The sequence below is a fragment of the Zalophus californianus genome, chromosome 5, assembly GCF_009762305.2.
Source record: "Zalophus californianus isolate mZalCal1 chromosome 5, mZalCal1.pri.v2, whole genome shotgun sequence".
NCBI classification, from domain to species: domain Eukaryota; kingdom Metazoa; phylum Chordata; class Mammalia; order Carnivora; family Otariidae; genus Zalophus; species Zalophus californianus.
Window position 1 is genome coordinate 38193419 of NC_045599.1, and position 25725 is coordinate 38219143.

At 40.3% G+C, this 25725-nt stretch overlaps 1 protein-coding gene across 6 annotated transcripts in view; it reads right to left on the reverse strand.

Moving 5' to 3' along the window:
* Positions 1 to 25725, reverse strand: part of PRELID2 (PRELI domain containing 2) — a 74049-nt gene that overhangs the window by 23060 nt on the left and 25264 nt on the right. For all 6 annotated transcript variants that reach the window (XM_027607013.2, XM_027607010.2, XM_027607012.2 and 3 more), the window contains one exon: positions 10440 to 10545. In XM_027607013.2, the coding sequence (XP_027462814.1) occupies positions 10440 to 10545 (106 nt within the window). The remainder of the gene's footprint in view (positions 1 to 10439; positions 10546 to 25725) is intronic.

The window sequence follows — 25725 nt, forward strand, 5'->3', positions numbered from 1 at the left end:
CCTATGAAGTACACCACTATCACTCCAATTTAGAGACGAGAAAATTGAGGGTCCAAGATGTGAAATGTGACATCTAGGAAGTGAAAAAACCAGAGCATGGACCAAAGGGCACTTCTCTAAAGCTTCACATTCAATCCTTATGTTAAACACACAATCAAAACCTTGTTTCATGCTAAATAATCTTTCTAAAGGCAGAATATACCAGGTTCAGGAATTGAAATCTAGTACATGATTATTAGGATATCTATAATCTGCTTCAAAATATGTCAGCACATACAGTATCCAATCATGGTGCCTGTGTTAGAGTTCACATCATACACCAGGGACAGTCAGTTGTCCCAATGCAGGCTTCAGGCTCTACAGGTTGGGCTATGAGCATTCTAATCAGCAAACCTACTCTCCAGAAACTTCAGTTACCTTTATCCTTGAAAACAAACAGCAGGGGCTTTGATAATTGGAATAAGGAATGTTAAAATTGTGAATTTCCACTGGTAAAGTCAGCGCCTTCCTAGTGAATGTGCCACATGGACTCTCATTAATTTAATTAGTGGAACTTAGGATACAGGGGCCAGCTCAAATTTCCACGGATATACCCATCCTTGCACAATGAAGGTCTAAGATTCGATCCAGCAAGCCCTATGCCAGCCAACTTTAGGGATGGCACCCAAAGTTTATGCCTAGATGGTCCTATGACCACCCACTGGAGCAGAAGATTTGGCTGCCTGATGCTATCTCTAAAAGAGCTGAACCCTGCCTTTGGAAGAGTGTCAGCTCTGCTTTCAGTTGAGTTAGCTGCTGATGCAATTCATGGTCAGAGCACCCAAAAGGACAGAGATTTAATCAAACTGATAAAACAGGTAAACTATTTTGTGCCTACTTATAAACAAAGGGTTAACAAAATGTCTGTACATGTTGCGAGAACTTTTTTATAAGCTGGTAGTAAGGTTGTGAGGGTGCAGCTGATGCTTACCAACTTCTAATTATTATCAATTCCCAATATATGTCAAAAAGAATTTAACAGCTGTGCATGCAACTTGGCATACCAATCAGCTGAGGTCAGTATGGTGGGCAGTACTGACATTGGTCCTAGTGATTCCTGCCTCTTGGTATTTATGCCCTGTGTAATCCCCTTCCCTTGAGGGTGGTCTACATCTAATGAACACAATACAAAAAAAGAAATGGATGTCACTTCTATGATTAGGTAACAAAAACTACGGCTTCTGCCTTGCTAGCAATCTCCTGCCTCCTCTCTTGCTTGCTGCCATGTTGTGAGAGCCCCATATGGCAAGGAACCAAGGAAGGCTGGTAGAATCCTACCAGCAACCATGTGAATGCATTTGGAACTGAATCTTGCCCACAGAGCCTTCCAATGAGATCACAGCCCCAGCCAAAACCTTGATTATATCCAAAACCCTGAAGCAGAAGACCCAACTAAGTCATGCCCAGACTCCTGACCCACAGAAACTGAGAGACAGTAAATGTGTGTTGTAAGCTGTGGAGTGCCGGGATGATGTGTTATACAGCCATAGATGACTAATATCGTTTACAAAAATGATGCAACCAAATAGCAGCCAGGTTTTTTCAAATGCCCATTTGGACTACTACAAAGACAGTGTCTCAGTGTAGGTATGCGTGTGTGTGTGTGTGTGTGTGTGTGTGTGTTGTGTACAGTGTGTGTGTGTACATATACACATACACACACATTTATATATACTGGTATATACCCAAGAATAGTACCTTCTGTCTCAGAGAATTATATTCCACTATTAAAATGGATTTTTATAAACACCCTAAGGAAACAGCATGTTCAGATATCTTTAGCCGTAGCATGTATAGGCCAGACCTTCTTTAAAGTGATGTTCAAACTGTTTGACCTGCCCACAATGTTTCGGTGACAGGTACTTCACAGGCTGTTGAGTTCAGCCTCGCTCCACTTCAGCTTCCCGGTCAACACAAGAATAATGGGGCCTTGCCAGGAGAGGGGCTACGATAACAAATTATTTTACTACACATTGAAAATGTATTTCACAAACTTAAGGGGAAAAAAAAAAAAAAAAGAACCTCTCCATGAGTGCATCACAAGAGCTCTGCATTTCCACAGCATGTGCCATGTCTCCAAGCACAGAGACAACAGGGCTAAAACAGAACACTTGCATGACAAGAGTGTTATCACCCATATCATCTCCTAAGCCTCTCCCAGAAGAGTAAAATGGGAAATCTGCCAGAACCACGTGGGAGTCCACCAAAAAGTTCTTTTGGTTTTGGTTTGGAATTTTGGGGGTCGGGGGCCAGGGGACTGGTGACTGAATAGGGGGGAGATGGAGACAGTTACAACCAGTGTGGTATGAAGCATACTTTCTCAGTGGGAACCATATCAACACAAGGTGACAATTTATTTTGGGGAGTGAAACATATCTTATGCTTTTTATGTATAAAGCAAAGGCATAATATAAGTATATAAACAGATAATCAGTATCTCCATGGTATTAATAGTTCATGGGGATGGGGACAAATAGGAAAAAAAAAAAAAAGTCTAAAAAGGTTCACTGGGTGTGGCTGGGTGATAATGAAGAAAAGGTTGAAAACCAAGACCCAGGGCCTACCTTCCCGTAACTGGGGAGCACCTGCAGAGCCACACGTGCCCAGGCAATATCCTGATCTCTCTGCTGTGTCATTCTCCTAGGATCCCTGAGGTGGGACTTGACTGGCCTGGGCTCAGCACAGCCCCGCTTCACAGCTGCTGGCCATTCCCCTAGGCTGCAGAAATGTGTATGAAGCCTTTCATGTGTCTCAGACTTCCCTCAATCCCTATTTTCTGTCAGATCCTTCCCTCTGTTTTCTTCACCTATTTTTTAAACGTGCTTGCTTACCTCAAGGCCAGTTAAAATATGTACTTAAGTGGTATCCAGTGTGCTACTTGTCTATGGCACTTTTCAACACTTCCAACCCATCATGGATCAAAACTGTCCACGAGAACCTGAAATTACGACCGAGAGACAGAGACTATGGCGCAGTCAAGAGACAACTGAATGGCTCTCAGACTGAGGAGAGCACCACATGCCACACTTGCTGGTGTCACCAGCCAAGAGTAGAGTCTATTTAGCACCACTCTTCTGGACGGACTTGAGAAAACTACACAGTAATGGTACAGTCCATTGCTGCCATGGACAAAGAGAGCTAGCTATCTCAAAAACAAATTTTTAAGCAGTTCCTCAAAAATTAAAATGGAATTACCACAAAATCCAGAAAAAGAATTGAGAGCAGACTTGAACAGGTATTTATAGACCCATATTCATGGCAGCATTATTCACAATAGCCAAAAGGTGGAAGAAACCCAAGTGTCCACTGACGGATGAATAAACAAATAATATGTGGTACAAATACATAATGCAATACCACTCAGCCCTAAAAAGAAATACTGACACACACTATGACACTGATAAACCTTGAAAACATTATGCTAAATGAAATAAGCCAGACACAAAAAGCACAAATACTGTATGATTCCACTTACATGAAGTACCTCAAGAAGTAAAATTCACAAGAGACAAAAAATAAAATGGTAGTTGCCAGGAGCTGGGAGGAGAGAGGAATGGGGAGTTAATATTTAATGGCTATCTGAGTTATTATTAGGAAGATGAAAAAGTTCTGGATTTGGATGGTGCTGATAGTTACACAACACTGAATGTACTTAATGCACAGCAGATTGCATTTAAAAATAGTCCAACTGGTAAATTTTATGTAACGTATTACTTTATCACAATAAAAAATCTTTACTATAGTTTTTAATATTTAGAGTGGGGGGAATCAGGCGATCTTTACTGTAGGTTTTCCTCTACTTCTTGATTTATGATTTTAGCAAGTCAAGTAGCATCTGGAAAACTCATGCTTCCTCTTCTCTAACGCTCCGCTTCCCAAACTTCAGATCACCGCATGTACTCAACAGCTTGTCCTCTGTTGTGTCCCCAGGAGTCAGACCCAGAAAGTCTGTGTGCAGTGCTTGAATCTGGATTTGATCAGCGGCTCGGGATCCATGATTCCCTGAACTTTCCAACTGATGGATGACATTTTCTATCTCGTCTTATATGTCACCAGCCACACCATTCCCAACATCACCTTCACGGGTATGTTTTTTTCTTATTGAGGTATAACTGGCATACGTTATACTAGTCTCAGGTGTACCACATAATGATTCGATATTTGTATGTACTGTGAAACGATCACCACAGTAAGTCTAGTTAGTGTTCATCACCATACATAATTACAGAATTCATTTTTGTTGTGATGAGAGTTTTTAAGATTTACTCTATTAGCAACTTGCAAATATGCAATACAGTATTATTAACCATAGTCACTGCGCTGGACTCTACACCCCTGCCCATCGTATTTATTTTATAACCACCCCTGGCAACCACTAATTTTTCTCTGTATCTATGAACTTGGTTTTTGCTTTTGTTTTATATTCCACAAGTCAGTGAGATTATATGGTATCTGTATTTCTCTGACTTATTTATTTAGCATAATAGCCTCAAGGTCCTATCCATGTTGTTGCAAATGGCAAGATTTCATTCTTTTTTAGGGCTAAATAATATTCCTCTGTGTGTGTGTGTGTGTGTGTGTGTGTGTGTGTATGTCCCACATCTTCTTTATCCACTCATCCGTCAGTGGATATTTAGGTTGTTTCTGTATCTTGGCTAATGTAAATAATTCATTATGTACACGGGGGCATATCTATCTTTTGAGTTAGTGTTCTCATTTCCTTTGGATAAATACCCAGAAGTGGAATTGCTAGATCATAGGATAGTTCTATTTTTAATTTTTTGAGGAACCTCCATACTGTTTTCCACAGTAGCTACATCAACTTACATTCCTACCAGCAGTGCTCGAGGGTTCTCTTTTCTCCCACCATCAACAACTGATTATTTCTTTTTTATTGATACCAGTCATTCTGACAGGTGTGAGGTGGTATCTCATTGTGATTTCGATTTGCATTTCCCCGATGATTTGTGATATTCAACATTTTTTCAGGTACCTGCTAGCCATCTGTATGAATTCTTTGGAAAAATGTCTATTTGGTTCCTCTGCCCATTTTTTTTAACATTTGTTTAGGGTTTTTGCTCTTGTTTTTCGTGTATGGTATAAGAAAGTGGTTCAGTTTCATTCTTTCGCATGTAGCTGTCCAGTTTTCCGAGCACTATTTGTTGAAGAGACTGTCCTTTCCCTACTGTATATTCATGGTTACTCTGTTATAAATTAATTGACTGAATAAGCATGGGTTGATTTCTGGGCTTTCTATTCGGTCCCTTTGATCTACGTGTCTGTTTTTAGGCAATACCATAATGGTTTGATGACTACAACTTTGTAATATAGTTTGACATAAGGGAGCACAATGCCTCCAGCTTCTTTCTCAAGATTGCTTTGGCTATTTGAGGTCTTCTCTGCTTCCATACAGATTTTAGGACTGTTTATTCTATTTCTGTGAAAAATGCCACTGAAATTTTCTTTTGTAATATAAAGATATTTTCAAGACAGATAGCACAAAAACAAACCCATAGTCCAGAGGAAAGCAGAAAAAAAGGATATAACATTAACAGCTGAACATACCCTCAACCTGCCTGGCACTCTGGAATTTAGGTCAGGTAGAGTCTGGATAAAACCAGTCGGGGGGGTGGGAGGGGCTCCGACCAGAAGGGAGGATGCTCTCTAGCCACTGAAAACCAGTATCATAGCCCTTATTCCCCTGGTCCAGTCCAAGCTCTCCCATTGCAACTGAATTCCTTGCTTCTGCATTCCTCCATCCTTACTGTAAATACCACATCCCCTTGCTCTGGCTCTCGCAAGCACACCACATCTGCTGCCGCACATGCAGGGGCTTGAGTGCAGAGCACGTGGATGTGGCAGTGGGTATACTCATTAACAGTACACACTGGAGCCAGTGAGGTTAGGGTTCAAATCCCAAGTTTACCACTCACTAATTCTGTGACCTTGAGAAAACTGCTTTATCGCTTGGGACCTCAGGTTCCCAATGCATAATACAGGAATAAGAGTTCCTATGTCACAGAGTTGTTTAGAAAAGTAATTGGGGGGGGGGCGCGCCTGGGTATCTCAGTTGGTTAAAATGTCTGACTCTTGATTTTGGTTCAGGTCATGATCTCAGCGTCCTGGGATGGAGCCCCACATGGGGCTCAGCAGGGAGTCTGCTTCGGTTCTCTCTCTCCCACTGCCCCTCTGCCTGCTCGCACTCATTCTCTCTCTCTCTCCTTCTCTCTCTCAAATAAGTAAATAAATCTTAAAAAAAAAAAAAGGAAGAAAAGTAATTTAGGTAATGTGCTTGGCATCTAGTAACCTCTTATAAGTATAGTTGTTATTTTAATATTCTTCTCAGCACTGACCATAGTGCTATGCATCAGACACCAAGTGGGGCTCAATAAATTCTCATTATCAGCAGATGTTTATTCATTGCCTGTCAAGCTTTCCACTCCAAGCTTTTAGATACCCGTGAAATAAAGCTGTAGAAGGCACAGATTCCACTCTTGTGAATTCTCCTTCCTACTTGTGTCTCCAGCATCCCACCCAGTGCCTGGCGCATAGTGGATACCCAAAGTGTTTGTGGAACTAAACTTCTGAGTTTAAAATCTGTGTGTTCAGATGAATTTGAAGAGAAACAAACAAACAAAAAAAAACCTAGTTGTTGATTTGGCTACCAGAGGGCAATCCCCATTCACCTGCCCACATACTTCCATTCTAAGACGAAAGTGAGATCCAAGTGATATATGAAAAGTCAGCATTTGTGTCAGAAAGGCCCCCGAATTGCAAGTCACCTCCGAGTGGTAAAGGGAGGAGAGAAAAGCAATTGCACACCCTCTGGAGGCACAGAAACACAAGTGACCTCACCTTGGGGGCCCGTATCTAGGGCTAGCTTCTAACTGACAAACACAGAGATACAAACTTTGTGAGTGCCTCATTGTGCTTTTTCTGGATAAAAATAGATATCAGATCCCACCTTCACCATCACTGAACAGCCTCAAGGATAAAGTCCTAAAGTAAAAATAAAGTCACCTAAAACACTCTCATGGTAACTTCCACAAAAGCCATTTATGCAGGCTCAGCTGTGAAGGTTTATCACGAAGTCAGGCTGATACCGGAAAACATCAGCACTCGGATAAAAGGTAAAAGACAATTTAGCCCGAGTGGCTCCTAAAATTGAAAAGCTAACTCATTAAACTAAGCCTCTTAAAAAAAAAAAAAAAAAAAAAAAGGAGGAAAGTCAGAAAAGGCAAAACCTAGCAGGAAAAGCATATTCTTACTTCTGAGCAAAAGTGAGAAAAAAAGAGAAATTAGTTGGGTTCCTCACTTTAAAAATTTGAAGTCACCTGATGATTTCCAGATCATATTCATCAGAAACCAACTGAGACGTAGCTGCGCACTCTATCTCCTTTCTACTCATTTCCACATAAATGTAGGAGCACTGCCCAAGCTACTATGGGTTGCGCAGAACTGGGATTAAGATTAATAAAATCCCCTCTCAGGGCGCCTGGGTGGCTCAGTCGTTAAGCGTCTGCCTTCGGCTCAGGTCATGGTCCCAGGGTCCTGGGATCGAACCCCACATCAGGCTCCCCGCTCCTCGGGGAGCCTCCTTCTCCCTCTCCTGCTCCCCCTGCTTGTGTTCCCTCTCTCGCCGTCTCTCTCTCCGTGTCGAAGAAACAAATAAAATCTTTAAAAAAAATTAAATAAATAAAAAAATAAAGCCCCCTCTCTGCCATCAAGAACACAGAATCTACTGTGAGACCATGCCAGAAGCCTTTGGGAATAATGGCACATCCCACCACCCCTTTCCCTGGGATGTGACATCCCAACCCTGACCCACACACTCACAGCCCAAGTCGAGCCTTATTCGTAAAACTTGACTTCTACCCACCAGGCCATGCTTGACCCATGAAAGGACAACAAGAGTCCCTCCCAAAGAATTTGGAAATGAATGAAATAAGCAGACAGCCTCTTTTTGGCCAGAACTCTATATAACATACACACCTGGACTATGGAGGTCCACATCATACTCTACAGTCTGTGGAGCAGAGAAAAGAGAATAAAACAGATGCATACTCTTACGGACAAGTGCTAAAGAAGGAATACTATGGGATCCTGGCAGCTCTCCGTCCCAGGGCAGACCATTCTGAAGCCTGACCATCTCACCCCCCTTGTACCCTTACAGTGAGCTAGCCTAAAGTAGTTTCTGTTACTTGCAACCAAAGAGTCGTAATAACTACAGAAGGAGTAAGACCATAACATAAACGCATCTAATACAAAGCATGGTGCTAAGGAGGCAAACATTCTGCTTCATTTATTGGAACACAACTTGCAGAGTAAAGGGGCAAGGAGTAAGACTTGTTGTAAAAGATGGGGATGTGAGTCCAGACTCCACTCTTTGCTAGTCCCATGACCTTGAGTAAATCCATTTAGCCTATGCTTAACACAGTGCCTAACACAAAGCACGTGCTCAGCACGTATATGTCAGAAAAAGGAAGGCAGACTAGCAGCCACCCACATATTAGGTGCACTTACTCCTTCAAGACATTTCTCATTAATACAATGGGACTAATAGTGTCTACTTTATGCATCTCACAGGATCAGAATATACATACCTGTGTATGGTTAAAAGTCATTGATAGGTTCAGACTGATGGACAGGTCAAATATAGACCCACCTGACTTAATCAAAGAATATTTATGTATCTAAAGCGGGGGTTGGCAAACTATGTAGCCCACAGGCCAAATCCAGTCCACCACCTGTGTTTGTACAGTCCACAAGATAAGAACGGTTTTTACAAATGAATATTTGCAATCTGATGGTAGGGAACACTAACTTTGAGTCACAATTTAGCTAATTGTTATGTTCCCCCACAAAACAGAATCCCATTTTTCTGATTTGAAGAACTATACTACAAATAAAATTCAATTATTATTATATTTTAATTTTGTCAATACAAAATTTATGGAAATTTGTTTCTCTCTTGTTATAAAGTACCAACATAATATCTCCAGTTTGCCTTTTGGCCACAAAGCCTAACATATTTACCATCTGAAATATGAAGAAGTTTGAAAAAGTTTGTTGATCTTGATCAAAACAATGTACAAGAAAACTCACTCAGGGATATGGCAATGAAATTATTCTTCTCATCAGCCCCATTAATTTTAGCCCCATCAGTTTTGCAGAACATGCATACTTTGCAATAGAGCAGAAAAACCTGCAGTCATGTCTGTGTAAAAGTCACATCAGACCTTCCAGAAGCTCAACTACCCACTTCACACCCAGCTTAAATAGCCTGGGCCAGTCTATGCACCTCTAGGCCAGGAACACATTGACCCTGACAGTATGTTTATGGAGTACAGTACAGTATCAAACACTCACTCATCACCCTCAGCCTCCCAGACTAACACATCGTGGTCCAGGTTCATTCCTGAACCTAGATCTGCAAAGGGAGAACAAAGTTACCCAGAAAATCTCTGGGGTCCTAACAATATTCCTTCAGACCAGCCATTAAACCTATTATTAAACCTATTGTTCCACAAATAATAGCCATTAAACCTAGTACTCTACAAAACAAAACAAGGTAACATATGCATTAGTCCTGAGTAAATCATGGAAGTAAGTGATTATGCTCCTCATCACAATTAATAATAATAACAAAAAGTAAAATATTATAAATAAAGTTAATAAAAATGAATTTGTCAATACTGCAAAACACCTGTAATAAGTATATAATCATGCAAAAGGAATAGACTAAAGAAGTTTTGAAAATAATGCTATGAAGGCAAGAAAATAGCACATATACAGCTCTACATAAGGATAGATGTAAAAATAGAATAGTACTACTTAAAACAGGGTATAGACCTTAGAACCGCAATGTGGCCTCTGAAACACCTTCATGGAAGCCTGAGCTCCCACAAGTATGGAGTTTGAAAACCATAAGAATTGACCACCAGGAGCTCATAAAAACAGTTACTTCAAAGGTTTGTAAGGATTAAATGAGATGATAAATAAAAAATTATTTTTACATTGAGTGGTACAAGTAAGTGCTCAATAAATATTAGCTATTATCTTTTTTTAAGGAAATAGTTGTCATCATTCTGTATATACTGAAAATATAATTATTCATTCTGATTATATCTCTTACTTAGACTCTAAGAATTTTCCATATTATTACATATTCTTCACTGTCATTTTTTTAATTTAATGCATCACAAATGGTACTTAAGTTTTACTTTGACTTAAATGTACGTAATAATTAGCAAACATAATTATTTTTGCATCTATTTATTTTTGCTTATTAACTGTATTTTTTTTTCATGATGTCTGCTCATGAGCCTTATCCAATAACCCAATGGGAATCTCCATGGTTTCTTAAAATGAATGTTGGTTCAAAGCAGAAACAAGCTTACCTTCTGGGCACCCTGTCTTAAGAACGTGCTGGCAAAAGTTTCCAATATGTAGTTGAGAAAGCCAGCCCCTGTGATTGAAATCCTGCCTCTCTGAATGAACTCTGTCCTGTAAAAAAAACAAAAAACAAAAAAAATGCATCTTTGATGGTATTCTATGTTTGGATATTAAACTACAGATTTCCAACAGCATAATTACCACTTACGATCAACACAAAACAATGTCCATAACAATGCAATAACTGCCTATTACAACAAAAGTTTTGTTAAAAAGAGACTTAGAATTTATATATACAATTATTTTATTCAGATTAAAGAATATTTGTTTCACGTTGTTAAAGAGTAAATTTTAAAAGTTCTCATCACACACAAAAATATTTTTAACTATGAGAGGTGATCAACGTGTTAACTAACCTTATTACAGTAACATTTTGTAATACAAACATATAAAATTATGTTGTACACTTTAAACTTACACTATATGTCAGTTATATCTCAATAAAGCTCAGGGAAAAAAGAAAATATATAGCTGCATTATTCTAATTATAGCAACTGCAGAATAAAGGATTTCTAGTCACACCTAAGACATAATTCCATGATAAAAGTGTGACAGTCAAGAGGTCTGTACTCTCTCTTCAAAATGTTGTTCTACTTGACCCACAATAAATAAACTTAACTGATTCCAATTAAAATATATGTATTGTTATGAATATATATATACACACACACATATATATACACTCATTTCATGCCGCAAAATGGCTTCTTAAAATTGAGTCTGAGAATATGAGAATAATCATAGTATCATCCTTTCACAACTACTGTCAGAAGTATATCAGTTAATACACATAATGGGAACATGAAATATTCATGAGAAACAATGAGCATTCATTAAATATTAGCCATTATTACTACAGAGAGACAGGCAGTAGAGACAGACTGGAAAGCCAGAAGCCTAGGATGACTTCTTTAATCTTTGATTGGAGAGGGTGGTGAGATTAGATGTGCCACTATGCTATTTAAAGTTCTATGAACAGGGACGCCTGGGTGGTTCAGTCAGTTAAGCATCTGCCTTCGGCTCAGGTCATGATCCTGGAGTCTGGGGATTCAGGCACACATCAGGTTCCCTGCTCAGCGGGGAGCCTGCTTCTCCCTCTGCCCTGCCCCCTGCTCGCACTCTCTCTCTCTCAAATAAATAAATAGAACCTTTAAAAAAATAAAGTTCTACCAATATTATCTCCATTTCATAAAATGGATTAGATAACACTTTTTTTTAAGATTTTATTTATTTATTTGTCAGAGAGAGAGAGCACAAGCAGGGGGAGCAGCAGAGGGAGAGGGAGAAGGAGGCTCCCCACCGAGCAGGGAGCCCGATGTGGGACTCGAGCCCAGGACCCTGGGATTATGACCTGAGCTGAAGGCAGACGCCCAACCGACGGAGCCACCCAGGCATCCCGGATTAGACAACACTTGAGAGTAACATCAAAAGATGGCAGAATAGAAACCTCCAGATCCTCACTCTCCCATGAGGATTCCAAGTTAACAGTACATGGACCGACTTGCCTTTGGGAGAACTCCAGAAACCAGTTAAGAGTTTGCAGCTCCCCAAGTGAGTCCAAAGTCAAGAGAAGCCACATCAAAGTGGGAAAGAAAGTTTGCTGCATTTACCCATCTTAGCTCCCATCCACCGAGCAAAGCTCAGTGCAATTGGGGAAAAACTCCCCACTTCTAGCTTCTCCCCCAGGAGGCAAAGAGAAGAATGGAATATCCAGTATTCTGGCTTTACAAGGGGGCTGCCCAAGGGACAGGTTTCTATCTCACCTGACTCAGAATGCTGAAAGGAATGGCAGGATACTTTGAGGGCTGCTGAGAACAAAGGCGAATGTGGTGGCTTGTTACAGCACCAGAGTCTGCAGTGCCCCAGACAGACACCAGGGACAGATAGACACCAGGGACAGCAAGAGACCATGGCAACTTGAGAACAGGGGCAGACCTCTACCTAGAAAATTTCACACACAAACCTACAGAAGAATCATCCCCAGAAAAAGTTTGAAAGACCCCCAGAATCTCTACCCACGCTGATTACTAAGGTCTTCCTCTGCATGAAACCAGTCCGTTAAGACTGGGGGAGGTGGCTGTTTTTTCAAATGCCTGAGTTTCAGCAAAAGATCACGAAGTGTACAAAGAAACAAAGAAACATGGCTCACTCAAAGGAGCAAAATAAATCTCTAGAAACCAAGCCTAAAGAAACAGAGATCTATGACTTATCTGACAAATAATTCAAAATGATCATCTTAAAAATGCTCAGTAAAGGGGTGCCTGAGTGGCTAGGTTGGTTAAGCGTCTGCCTTAGGCTTAGGTTGTGAACCCAGGGTCCTGGGATAGAGCTCTGCATCAGGCTCCCTGTTCAGCGGGGAGTCTGCTTCTCCCTCTCCTTCTGCCTGCTGCTCCCCCTGCTTGTGTTCTCTCTCTCTCTGTCAAATAAATAAATAAAAATTAAAAAAAAATTCCAGTAAACTAAAAAAGAAAACAGAGAGACAATGAAACAAAATCAGGAAAATGATGAACAAAATGAGAATATCAACAAACAGTAACTATTAAAAAAAAATCAGAAGATGAAGTATACAATAATTGAATTGAAAAATGTCCTAGAGGGATTCAACAGCAGACTTAAACAAGCAGAAGAATCAGCAAACTTGGACACAAATCATGTGAAATTACGGAGTTAAGAGGAGCAAAAAGAAAAAAGAAAGAAAAGTGAGACAGCCTAAGGGACTTAAGGGACATCACCAAATGTATCAATTGTACACATTATGGGAGTGCCAGAAGCAAAGGAGAGAAAGGGGCATAGCCTATTTGAAGAAACAATGGCTACAAACTTGCCAAATCTGAGAAAGGAAATGGACATCCAAATTCAAGAAGCTCAATGAATACCAAAAACGATAAATCTAAAGAGACCTACATCAAGACACATTATAATCAAACCACCAAGCAAGAATCTTGAAAGCAGCAAGAAAAAAGCAATTTATCACATACAAGGGAGCTCCAATGATTTTCAGAGAAACCTCGTAGGCCAGAGTAGAACAATATATTCAAATATTCAAAGTACTGAAGGGAGGAAAAAAAAAAAAAAAACACGAAACACTACAAACCAAGAATACCTATCTGACAAAACTATTCAAAAATAAAGGAGAAATTAAGACTTTCCCAGATAAAAAATGAGGGATAAATTTGGATTACATTTAAACTTGCCTTGTTAATTCACGTGTTCCACACGCTAACTGGCTACTGTACGCTAAGCGCCTTACTCAGGGCTAGAGACACACAGAGGAGAAAGTCTCTGGCCTCCAGGATCCCGCTGACTAGTGGGAAGGACAAATAGGCAAGTGGTTGAGTGTCACACCGGCTAATAGAGCCAGGGCATTCCAATAAGGAAAACCACAAGGCCCCAAGCAAGAGAACATGAAGAAACAGAGAATGTCTGAGAAGCCACAAGTTATCTGAAAATACCCAGTACTTAGTAAGGAGCTTAATAAATTCTGTTCATAGGAATGACCAGAGCATAAGGTGGGCACAGGAGATATTAGGAGAGGACGCTTAAGGACAAATGGAGACCAGATTGCAAATGGTCTTCTCATGCTGAGGAGTTTAGACTTTATCGTGCAGGCAGCAAGGACTCTCCCTCTGAGGCCACCAAGTAACAGGTAGAGATGAACAGTTACGTGTGCACCACTGACTAAATAGCTCAGTGCCACTCTTTAATGCTTTTAGACCATCTCCTATCCCCCATTTGCAACAAAGTACCCACACTCAGCGAGTTCAGTAAGCATTTATGTGAATAAATACATTAATATTACATTTCTTTACAACCAAAAATATTCAGCAAAGAAAATATTTCCTCTACTCTCTTCTACCTTCTATCTGTATGGAAAGGAGATGGGAGCCATGTCTCCTGTATGTGTATTTGGGGGTGTGTGTGCATATCTATATCTATATATAGATATAGATGTGAGCACATTTGCTCACACTAAGAAAGATACTCTGAGAAAAATATAGATCCAAAAAGCTGTGATTCTGGTAAAAAATAGTTATCATAACTCTTATTAGACCTTCTAATTCTCTAGTAGCAGTAGCCTCTACATGCCAATCATGCACTCCATAAAAGGAAGTCTTCTCTCTCTCTCTCTCTCTCTCACACACACACACACACACACACGCACATGCAGAGTTATCCTAGCCAATCTGACATAAATAGTCTAAGCAAATAGTCAGTCTAGGCAAAGCAGCTTCTACCTCTTAGATTTAAGCCTATTTAAAATGATTTGTTCATGTAAAGTGACACCAATCTTTCCTGTCTTTATTCCAGATTAGTCAGAGTAGAATTTTACAATGATTTTAATATTTAAAAATGAAAAGTTGAGCAGTCTTACACTCTTGGGAGAGATAAACTCTTCAGTCCTCAAGGCAAGTGTAGGTGAGGGATTAATAAAAGTCTCTATCACATCATATTCTAACCAATATTTCTTTCTGCTACTTTTGGGAGACGTAAGTGCTCAGAAAAGCTCTCTCATGGCTTGCCCACATATCAGAGAATAACAGGGCAGTAAAGCGGGGTCATACCCTCACCATCATTGAAATGAGTTTAGCCTAGTATATTTTAAGACTGCTAGAGAAGAAAATGTTGCACTTTCCCTCAATAATTCATTGACAAAGCACATTAGACATTTTCTTCTTACTACACATAGCCAACCTAAATCCCTCATGCTAGATAAGCCTTCTTTTAAGTTCCTTGGCAAAACATAGCAGGTTACACAACAATATACAGTTTAATTTCAGCTCTTAAAAAAAGAAGCAAGAAAGAAAAGATGGACTGATGGATGGAAAGATGAATGGAGAGAGCTGAAATATGAAAAGAACCTCTGGATGTTAGAATTATAGGTGTTTTTTCATCTTCTGCCTTTTACTAATTTTCTATAATATGTATTACTTGGTAATCACCAAAACTAATAACCATGAGGACCTAAGGATCATTTCTATATAAATAAAAAGTTAACTCTTCAAAAGGCTCTGTGCTCCCCAAGAACCATTCTCAGTAAACGTACATGCTAACTCTGACTTACCATTCACTTAAAATCTCATTAAATCACCTCTCGGCTTTCCTTTCCCCACACTATGTAACCTCTGTTTTCTGTGCCTTTTTTCCTAAGACTTTTTTTTTTAAGATTTCATTTATTTATTTGAGAGAGAGAGAGAATGAGAGATAGAGAGCACGAGAGGGAAGAGGGTCAGAGAGAAGCAGACTCCCTGCTGAGCAGGGAGCCCGACGTGGGACTCGATCCCGCGACTCCAGGATCATGACCTGAGCCGAAGGCAGTCGCTTAACCAACTGAGCCACCCAGGCGCCCTGTCCTAAGACTTTCTACTGCCCTCAAGCTTGAAGTGTTTGATGTTTCACTCAAGAGACATAAAGATGATTCAAGTTTTCCAACATCTATCTTTTATCTCTGCGAAGCCTAAAGGAAGGACTGATCACATTTATGATGTTACATACCCAGGGTCACTTTTACTCTTCAAAAACTCTGTAGCAACAGTGTGTATTGTGTATCAGACACTGTATTATCTTTTGAGGTTGTTACTCTTAACACATTTTCTCTCTTTTACACATGAGGAAATTGTGGCAAAAAGAAGTTAAATAACTTGCCCAGGGTCATATAGTTTGGTGGATGTAGATTCGTTATCTACTGCTTCAAAACCCCAGTCCTGCTCCTATGTCAGTTAATGACACAGCCATCCTCCTAGTCCATGATATTAGAGACCTCAGCAACATGTTCTATTATTCCCTTCCTAATCAACCCAAACATTCAATCACCAGACTGTTTATTTTACTTTCTAACAGCCCCTCCACAGCCCATGTCATTCTCTTCCCTGCCACTGCTCCGGCCACTGCCTGGGGTCAGCACAGCAATTTTCCCTTTCTAGGACCACAGCTGCCTCTCAGTGGGATCCTGGTCTCCAGCGTGTGTTCTCTACAATCCATGCTGCCTGAAGTCAGTTTCCTAAGCACCTGCTGATCTTGTCACAGACTGCCTACAAAGTCGCAGAGAATAAACCCTGAATGCTCAGTTGAGAGTCGTCCATATTGCTGCATGTAACTTGTCCGTTCGTTTTCACTGGCGCATAGTGTTCCATTGTTTGAAAACACTCCAAATTATTTATCCATTCTAGTGAAGATGAACATATTATAATGCATCCAGGGATGTAGGTCCAAAAGTGTCTCTAACATATAGATTAGTTGAATGTCTGGGTCACAGGATATGTGCAGTTTCAACATTAGTAGATGATGTCAAATGTTCTTCTAAATTGTTGTACCTGTGGGGTTTTTTTTCTTTACTGCTTCAATGCCAGTTGCAATGGCTAGCACATGGTAGAAAAATCAATACTGCATTAAGAACAAAAGCGTGGAGAGAAGGAAAGGGAGAGAGGAGAAGGAAGCAAAAGAACAAGAGAATTTATAGTACATCTCAATACTTTTGTCAGGGCAACTGAACAAAGTATCTCAAGATTTCTACCTGCTAAGGTCAATAGGGGGCAGCGTCCACCTGGTCAAAGATAAGGCACCAGAGTGATCTGGAAAATGATGGTAGAAGAGGAGGCTCACACACTGTGGTGCCTGTTATCAGAGTCACATCTCTTGCTCTGTCCCCAGGTAGGCATCATTCAACACAGAACACAATGGAATCGTGACAGAGAATGCACACCTCAAACCCAGGAACATCTTTGTGAAAGTGAATGCCAGTTTATACAATCAGTCTCCTGCTTTTAGGTCATTTAAAAATGTGTCTCCTTCTGGATTTGGGAAAATAAAAAAGCTCAGGGGAATATGGATAAATTAATTCCCAGAGCACGCAGCCACTAGCTCTGAATCCTCAAAACGGCAGTTTCCGGGAAAGCAAAAGCTCTTAATGAGATCCTGTCCTTGAATTATTGACTGGTTAGGTATGGCAAATTTTGCCTAATTGTTTTCATGATGGGAATTTAATTAAAGTGTCTTGGGGGGGGGAGTTTCCACAGATGTTCTGGTTGTGATGACATCTCAGTTCTAATCATGGTGACCCTGGCATTCTCCTGTAACCACACAGAGGGATAGCCCAAAAGAAAGGCAGGGTCTGCAGGTCAGATTGCCCGCTCCTGGTCCCGGGGTCTAACAGTGTTGCAGAGATTGCCGGGCTCCTACGTGATTCCACCACCCAGAACACGTGGTCTTGCCCACACCATCTCACCAAACCCATTCATGTCATAATGCTTCCTCAGGGAACCAATCCAACTGACAGAGTTCTCAGTAAGTGCTAAGCAGTCTTAGCCTTAACACACACACACACACACACACACACACACACACACACACACACACAGGGAGAGAGAAAGAGAACACAGATTAAGGGTGTAGTTCTTGCATTCACATCTCAATCTCTAACACAGAATGGAGTCCTGCCAACATAGGCAAGTACCTATTGCTGTGTGAGGTTCAGTCTCCTCAGTCAAAAAGGATTAATAATACCTATCACACAGGTTGTTCCAAAGGTGAATAAGGTAATATGTGTAAAGTACTGAAGGTAATACAGGTAAGCATTCAATACATGTTAGTTAATAATACTAACCTACTATACTATTACTACCACTAATAATAATGCCATCTACTACTCCCCCATTGACACAAACACTGTGCCTGAGAAGTTAAATGCTCATAGCACAAATCCAACTCTCATCAACTCCCAAACCTTTATACCTCTAGTAAATTCTAGGTGACCCTCAACCACCCTAAACCACTTGGCAATGAAACCCTCCCCACCCGTCCCGGCATTCAAAGCCCTCGGAGCTCCAGAGCCCTCTCACCTCAGCAGCCTCCTGCTCACCCTGCCATCACACATCACACTCGCACACTCTGCACGACAGCCATGGAAAACCAAACACCCCACTAGCCTCTCTGGCCCCCACTCCTGGGGCTCCCCCTCTGAGCTGCCCTCCTCTAACAAGTCGTAAATTATTAATAGTGAGCTGCAGCAGGGAATTCCATAATGCTAAGGAATTATCAAGTGGGGGAATCTCAGGAGCTCAACAGCCTAGCGCAGATACATATTATAGGCCAAGGTGGCTCACTCTCTTAAAACATGGTGCTTAAGAACTGATAATCAGTTCTGGGTGCCTCAGTCAGCTAAGCAACTGCTTTTGGCTCAGGAGTCCTGCATCGGGCTCCATGCTCCGTGGGGAGCCTGCTTCTCCCTCTGCCTCTGCCTCTCTTCCTGTCTCTCATGAATAAATAAAATCTTTGAAAAAAAAAAAGAACTGATAATCAATTACAATAGATAACACTTTTTTTTTTTTAAGTAGGCTCCACACCCAATGTGGAACCCAACACAGGGCTTGAACTCACGACCCTGAGATCAAGACCTGAGCTGAGATCAACAGTCAGATGCTTAACCAACTGAGCCACCCAGGTACCCCAGATAGCCTACCATGGTATTGTGTTAAGTCCTTTGTATACACACATTTAATTCTCACAACAATCTTATGAAGTAATATTAACCCCATTTTACAGGTTAAAAAACTGAGGTTCAAAGAGGCAAATGTGCTAAGGTCTCACAAAATTAAGTGACAGGGCTACTATTTAAATCCACACAGTTAACCTCAGATCCCATATCCCTTCCCCCAATCCTACTACCTAGAAAAAATGTCTATTTAGGGCAAGCTTTATTGACATCCTGAGTGGTGGGCAAAGTTTCAAAATCTACAACAGTTTGTGAACTGGTCCATTCAGGGTCTTGCCTTGGGGTATCGGGTCCCCCAGGGCACACATCCCATTTGGTGCTGGCTTCAAGGACACGCCACCTATGCTGTTGCACAGTTTGCTACACACTTGGTTAAATGATCTGATGTCCCTGTTCCTGAAATTCTCAACCACCTGAACAAGAGACTTTGTATTTTCATTTTGCACTGGGCTCTGCAAATTATGTAGCTGTTCCTCATCCCATTTCCAACGTAGGTCTATACAACACTGCCAACCGCCATGCCCTCGGGGAGTTTTCTGAGATGCGTAGAAATGCGTGCTCCAGTTTAGCAATACCTAACCGAATAAGAACCTCAAACACATGCAAGCCCTTAGACTCATATATCTACTTCTAAAAATGTGTCCTAAGCAAATAATCTTAGTTGAGGGCTTAGAGCAGCCTATAAAGATATTCATCACACCATTATTTAGAAGAGCAAATAATGAGAAATAATGCAAATGCCCACTACGGACATTTAATAAAACACACTAGAATAATTTTATCCAATGAATACATCTAAACAGCCACAGAAAATCATTTTAAAATGACATATTTAATAAGGAAAGACAGTCACAAATGTAATGTTAAATTAACGTGAAAGAATAGCATATACATAATAGCATATGAGTCCACGTTTGTAAAAACAATTTTTCTGCAGAATGAGTAAATAAATTGTAGCAACTGCAGTATGCTCCTAGGATGGAATGCTACACAGCACTGAGACAAGCACGGACACACCCAAATGAGGCTCCAGACACAATATTTAACAACAGAAAACGGATATAGTAGAGTGCATACGCTGATTCCGTTCCACACGAAGATCCACAATCGGTAAAATTAATCTAGAAGGATGGAGGTCAGAATATGGGTTCTCTTTGGGGCCACTGGCTAGAAAGAGAACATACCTGAAGAGGGCATGAACATACTCTGTTTTTTCTTACATACATGTTGTAACCGTCCTATGGTAAATAGGCAATACTTGTAGGGAAAAAAAAGAGGAAAGATTATTTGAACATATGATAACAAAGGATATTTGGAGTAAGATTCATCCAAACTAGAACTACGTAAGGGTCAGGTTTTCTGATCTTCAGACAGAAGGCTGTGGAGTCATCCCAGAGCAGAGGGGAGAATCAAGAACAAGCCACGAATTACCACCTCAATTCCTCTCAATGCTCCAACCCTCCTGAGGTCAGACATATGAAATGGGGCTGTCTCCACCTCCAGCACAGGAACTATCCCAAAATGAAGCTGTAAATGCAGACCAGGAAACTCAACTCCACCTGGCTTTTTTACTTTCCATTTCTGCTTATTTCCAATATTATCCTTGATTGGAAAGATGACACCCAAGCTCCCAGGTGTCAATTCTCAACCTGATGTAGACGACAGATCCTTAAACGAGGCAGATGGGCATCAGATTCCTGGTCTGCTGTCTCAAGACCTTCAGGTTGTTCTGCATGATATCAATGCATGGTGATAAAGTATTATAGTTTTTAATACTCAACATATTTACTTACTACAAATGTAAGAAACTAACAAAAAAGAAAGAAAGAAAGAAAGAAAGAAAGAAAGTTTACCCAGCATCTCTGATCCATAAGAGCGGAGACTGCAACACAATTTCGACACCAGTCAGACTCACTGAAGTCTCCCTTCTTCCTTCCTTACTTCCACTGAAAATTCCTTTCTTACATAAATTCAAGAAGGCCCTCAACTGAATTCTGTTAAACTTTTCAGGAGGGTGCTTCTGCCAAAAAGTGTTTACTGTTTGCTTGAAGAGCCAGATTATCAACTGGTCGCGCTTTATGAGATTAACAGGAACTTTGCGAAAAACGGAGTTTCAAAGAAGAGCCAGCAGTATGTTTGCTCACCACTGGGACCACAGGATACAGACTAGATATCAGGCCCCCAAATCTATGTGCTCAAAAGATTCACCTGAAGAATCCCAAGGGCCAGCCCAGGCCTACAAAACTAGAGCCAACACAACAAATCTCCCTGTTTAACCTTGCCCCTGAATCCTGCACTAATACACAACCCAAACAAAAGGGCAAGGAAGATGAAAACAAAAAGTCAACAGGCCTTGACCAAGATATTTCAAAAGTTCTTGCTTGTACACGGCACAGAATGCTCCCCTAACTAAACATCCTGTTTCCAGTTCAATTATCACCACTATTTTCAATAAAACAGCGTACTCCACGAAATTGAAAACAGCATTTATTCACCATTAGTTCCAACAACTTCCATGTGTGCAGTGCCTTATACTCTCCAAGTATAGAGCATTCCCATTTATTATCTTAGTAAATCTTAACATTACTTTATGAGGGAGTTCAGGCCAGCTTCGTGCCTTTTCCTAGAGTCAAACCGTATATAAGTGTCCCAGCAGCAAAAACCAGGAGCAAGGTCTCTGTATTACTGGTGATTTCAAGATTTCCTCTACGTTGACTTTCCTACCAAATCATCTTGGACTGTCCCAGTTTGCACTTGCCCCTTCTGCCAATTCCACCCCTTTTCACTTCCCTCATCCCCTTTTCAGCCCATAAGAAGCACGATCTGCCATTCGGTCAACAAACAGCACAGAGCATCCTCTGTAAGCATCTGAGCACTGTGCTACATACTGAGGATACAGCAGGATGGGAAAACAGAGAAGACTCTGATTATATGAACACAAACATAAAAAGCAAATGATTATCTTTTGGAGGGCAGTCCTATTGCACCAAAAATAAGACTCCTGCCCAGATAACCTATTTACACAGAAAAGGCCTTGTTGCTCAGTTTTCTGTAATTGGCAATGCATTCTGCTAATTGATCACCCACTGGTGCCCTGGAAATTAAGGTTGAATATTAAGTACAGGGTATCATGTTTTGGGATGAATACAGTGTTATTTATCTGGGCTATTTGATAATTACACCCTCTAGCCCTTTATGGGCTTAGAAATAACGCCTAAGTAAAATTAACAAAGCTGGAATATTTTAATATTCCAGTGATAGCAAGTTTGAAGGTCAACCAAAAAGGCTGGTGCCCAACACAAGGAAGTCACCAAACTGTCAAATTTGCTACTTAAGAAAAAAAAAAAAGACTTCAAAGCAAGGAAAAAAATGGATACACAAACAAAAAAAATGCCCAACCATCAGCCCCTCGAAAGATGCAAATTTTAATATTTGTGATTCACCAGATGAAGACTCAAGGCATGGGATGTTTTGATCCAGAAACTGAAAAATAGAAAATAAAAAATGCTGCACATCTTATTAGAATGAAGAATATTCATACGTGTAACTTCATTATAATGAAAATTTATTGAACGAAAAACAGCTGCTCATCCCATTAATTTAATCTGGGTATAAAGTTTAATTTTGGCTTTTGTTTCTTTTACTACATTCCAGAGAAATTTATTTGATATTTTATAAATAGGTCAATACATCCAATGTTATTAACCTGTACTCCACTAGGCTGCACATTTTAAATCTCAGAAATAAGGTTTATAAGCATTAATGAATAAGCAAAATTTGTTCCACATGGATGGGTAAAGACACGGGCCACTAAGATACTCAACACTGAGCATGGGAAAATGATCTTGCTAACCTAAAGCAAAAGAAACCCAGCTCGGCAACATCGTGAATAGAGTGGAAGTCTCCACTGATGGTGATAACTAAAACCTTGCTTCAAGATAACAGGAAAGTTCCTACTGACCACAAAATCCATAGTTATGGTGAAAGAGCAAAGCCCCCAAAAATACTTATCTTTTTAGAATTGCTTGGATAAACTAAATATCCATCATTAAAGCCAAACCAAATTTGTGTCAATCACATGCCTACATAGTACAGTAAAAATCTATTTTAAGGAAAAAGACCAGGGGCGCCTGGGTGGCTCAGTCAGTTAAGCGTCTGCCTCCAGCTCAGGACATGATCCCAGGGTCCTGGGAAAAATAGGACCAAACACAAAATAGTAAGAAATTAATAAATTTGTCTTGGAATGTAAGATTTCAGAAAGCAGAAACCATGATTGTCTGATTGAGGAGCTTACAGCCTCAGAGCTGGTGTGCTTGAGAGAATGTGAAATTATAATGTAACTCTTGCCCAAGAAGGTGCCACAAGTGCAGAGACATCAGTGGTAAGCCAAAGCTGGATCTATGTAAAAAAACACAGATTCTAAGGAACGCTTTTGGAGTCCATCTCTGAATTGAGCCGACAGACCATGCATAGGGACAGAATGACATCTGGTTTCCCATCACATACCCACAACTGCTAACCAACATACAGCTTGAGGGTCTAATTTTAGACTCAACAGCTGTGACAGCTTTTTCTCTTTAAAAAAAGGCGGGAGGAGGGTTGTCCATATTTCATCTTCTGGGTAGAGTGGCCAGCCATCATTGTCACATTCCCTGACAAAGGAGGGGAAAGAAATAATGTCCCTTCTTTGATGTCCCACCAAGATTACCCACTCATTTAGAATGTCTGCCTAAAATACCTTGCTTAAATCCATGTCAAGAGATAAGAAAACAAGTTTCCTAGAGTCTGGACTATATCTTTCAGCACATAATCCCCCGCTCAGAAACCTTTATGTGGCTGCTGACTGCTGAAGGGACAAGACCTCTCCACCATAACCTGGGATCCAGAACACTCTACGGCTTGATGTAAATCCACCCTTTATCCATGTCCCTACTTCTACCTCACCACTTTGCTCAAGGTGACGTCCAAGACACCTGGACTCACACCCTGGCTCAGCAACCTCTTCTCACTCTGGGTAAGTTATTTAACCTGAGTTTTAAAACACTGCAGGGGAAGGATCTAGCTTTGACCTTGATGTGGGAGGCGCCAATAAATATTGGCCTGATATATCAAAAACCTAAAAGGAGAGTGTTTGGGAGAGGACAAGAACATAACAGATCAAAGAAAGAAAAAAAAAGTGTAATTGGTCAAACCTTTTTATAGAGCAATCTGATAATATGTATCAAAATATAACTCTGACCCAGAAATCCAACTCGCTCCATCTACCTTAAAAGGTTATTGAATAACTACAGAAATACATAATAATAGGAATTTCATCACAGCGTTATTTGTAACAGCAAAAAATTACAGAAACAATCTAAATGCCAATTAGGAATGAACTAAGAAAATTATATAAACAGACACTATCGCTAGGTAATGAAAACTTGTCTTTTTCCCCCAGAACTGTTTAATATTTTTTATAAGACACATGTATCATATTTTCCAGAATCAAGGTATTGGAAAAATAATTTTTAAAAAAGACACAAAGGGAAAAGGTCCTGAAGGATGTTTTCCTTGGATTCTCAGGGCCAATTATCACTTTACATTTCACTGATAAAGGTCCGGTTCAGGCTAGCCAAATAGCCCAGATCTCTGAGAAAACTTAGGCTAAAACAAGGTGGATGAAAGACTTTTGTGTTTTCTGTATAAAATCAGACAATTCTGTCATTTTACTACTTCTACGTACAAAAATCCCAAACACCCATGTTCCGTGTGAAGCTCCTGCCAAGCGAGAGGCTGAGGAAAAGCACCTAGTAGGTGGTTCCAGGCAAACCCGCTCAGAAGCTAATAAGACGTGGCTTTCACACTCCTTGGGTGGGTGGCTGGAGCATCTGAGAATTACCACCACAGGACCGAAATTATGGGGAGCAGTAACGATTCGTATAAGTGATGGGGCTCCAGAACGGATTTTAAATTTGGGGGTTTTAGTTATTTGAGCTTGAGAGTCTTACTATTTCCATTAAAATGACAAGTGAATCAGAGATTCAAATCATACAGAAAAACGAAAAACAGTACATTATCCTCTAAAATCAGAGCTCACGGCAGTAATCACTATTAACACTTGATGCTTGTTATATTTTGCTTTTGTCTTTAAGCCTATCTCAAAAGGAATTTATCGTTTCTCACCCATTAAATTGACAAAAAAATTTTTAAAGTATGTTAACAGGAACTGCTGGCTTAGGGAAATGAACTCTTTTAAGGTGTACAACTCAATGTTTTTGCTATATTCAGAGTTGGGAAACCATCAACATGAGTTCCGGAACATTTTCATCACCCCAAAAAGAAACTCCATGCCCATTAGCAGTCACTGCCCCCTCTCTCCCTCCTTGCCCATGGCAACCACTAATCTATTTTCCGTCCTTATGGACATACCAATTCTGCACATTTCCAATAAATTGATTCATACGCTACGTGGCCTTTTGTAACTGGCTTCTTCCACGTAGCATAATGTTGTCAAGCTTCCCCCACATTATAGCATGTGTCCTTCATTCTTATGGCTGAATAATATTCCATTTATAAGTATACCACATTTGGTTATATATTCATCACTAGACAGACATTTGGTTTCCACATTCTGCCTATTAGGAACAACAGTGCTATAAACATTCCTGCACAAGTTTTTGTTTTCACAAAATACGTATGTTTTCAATATAGTATAAACTGCTGAGTCCAGAGGTAACTCTCTGTTTAATTTTCTGAGGCCC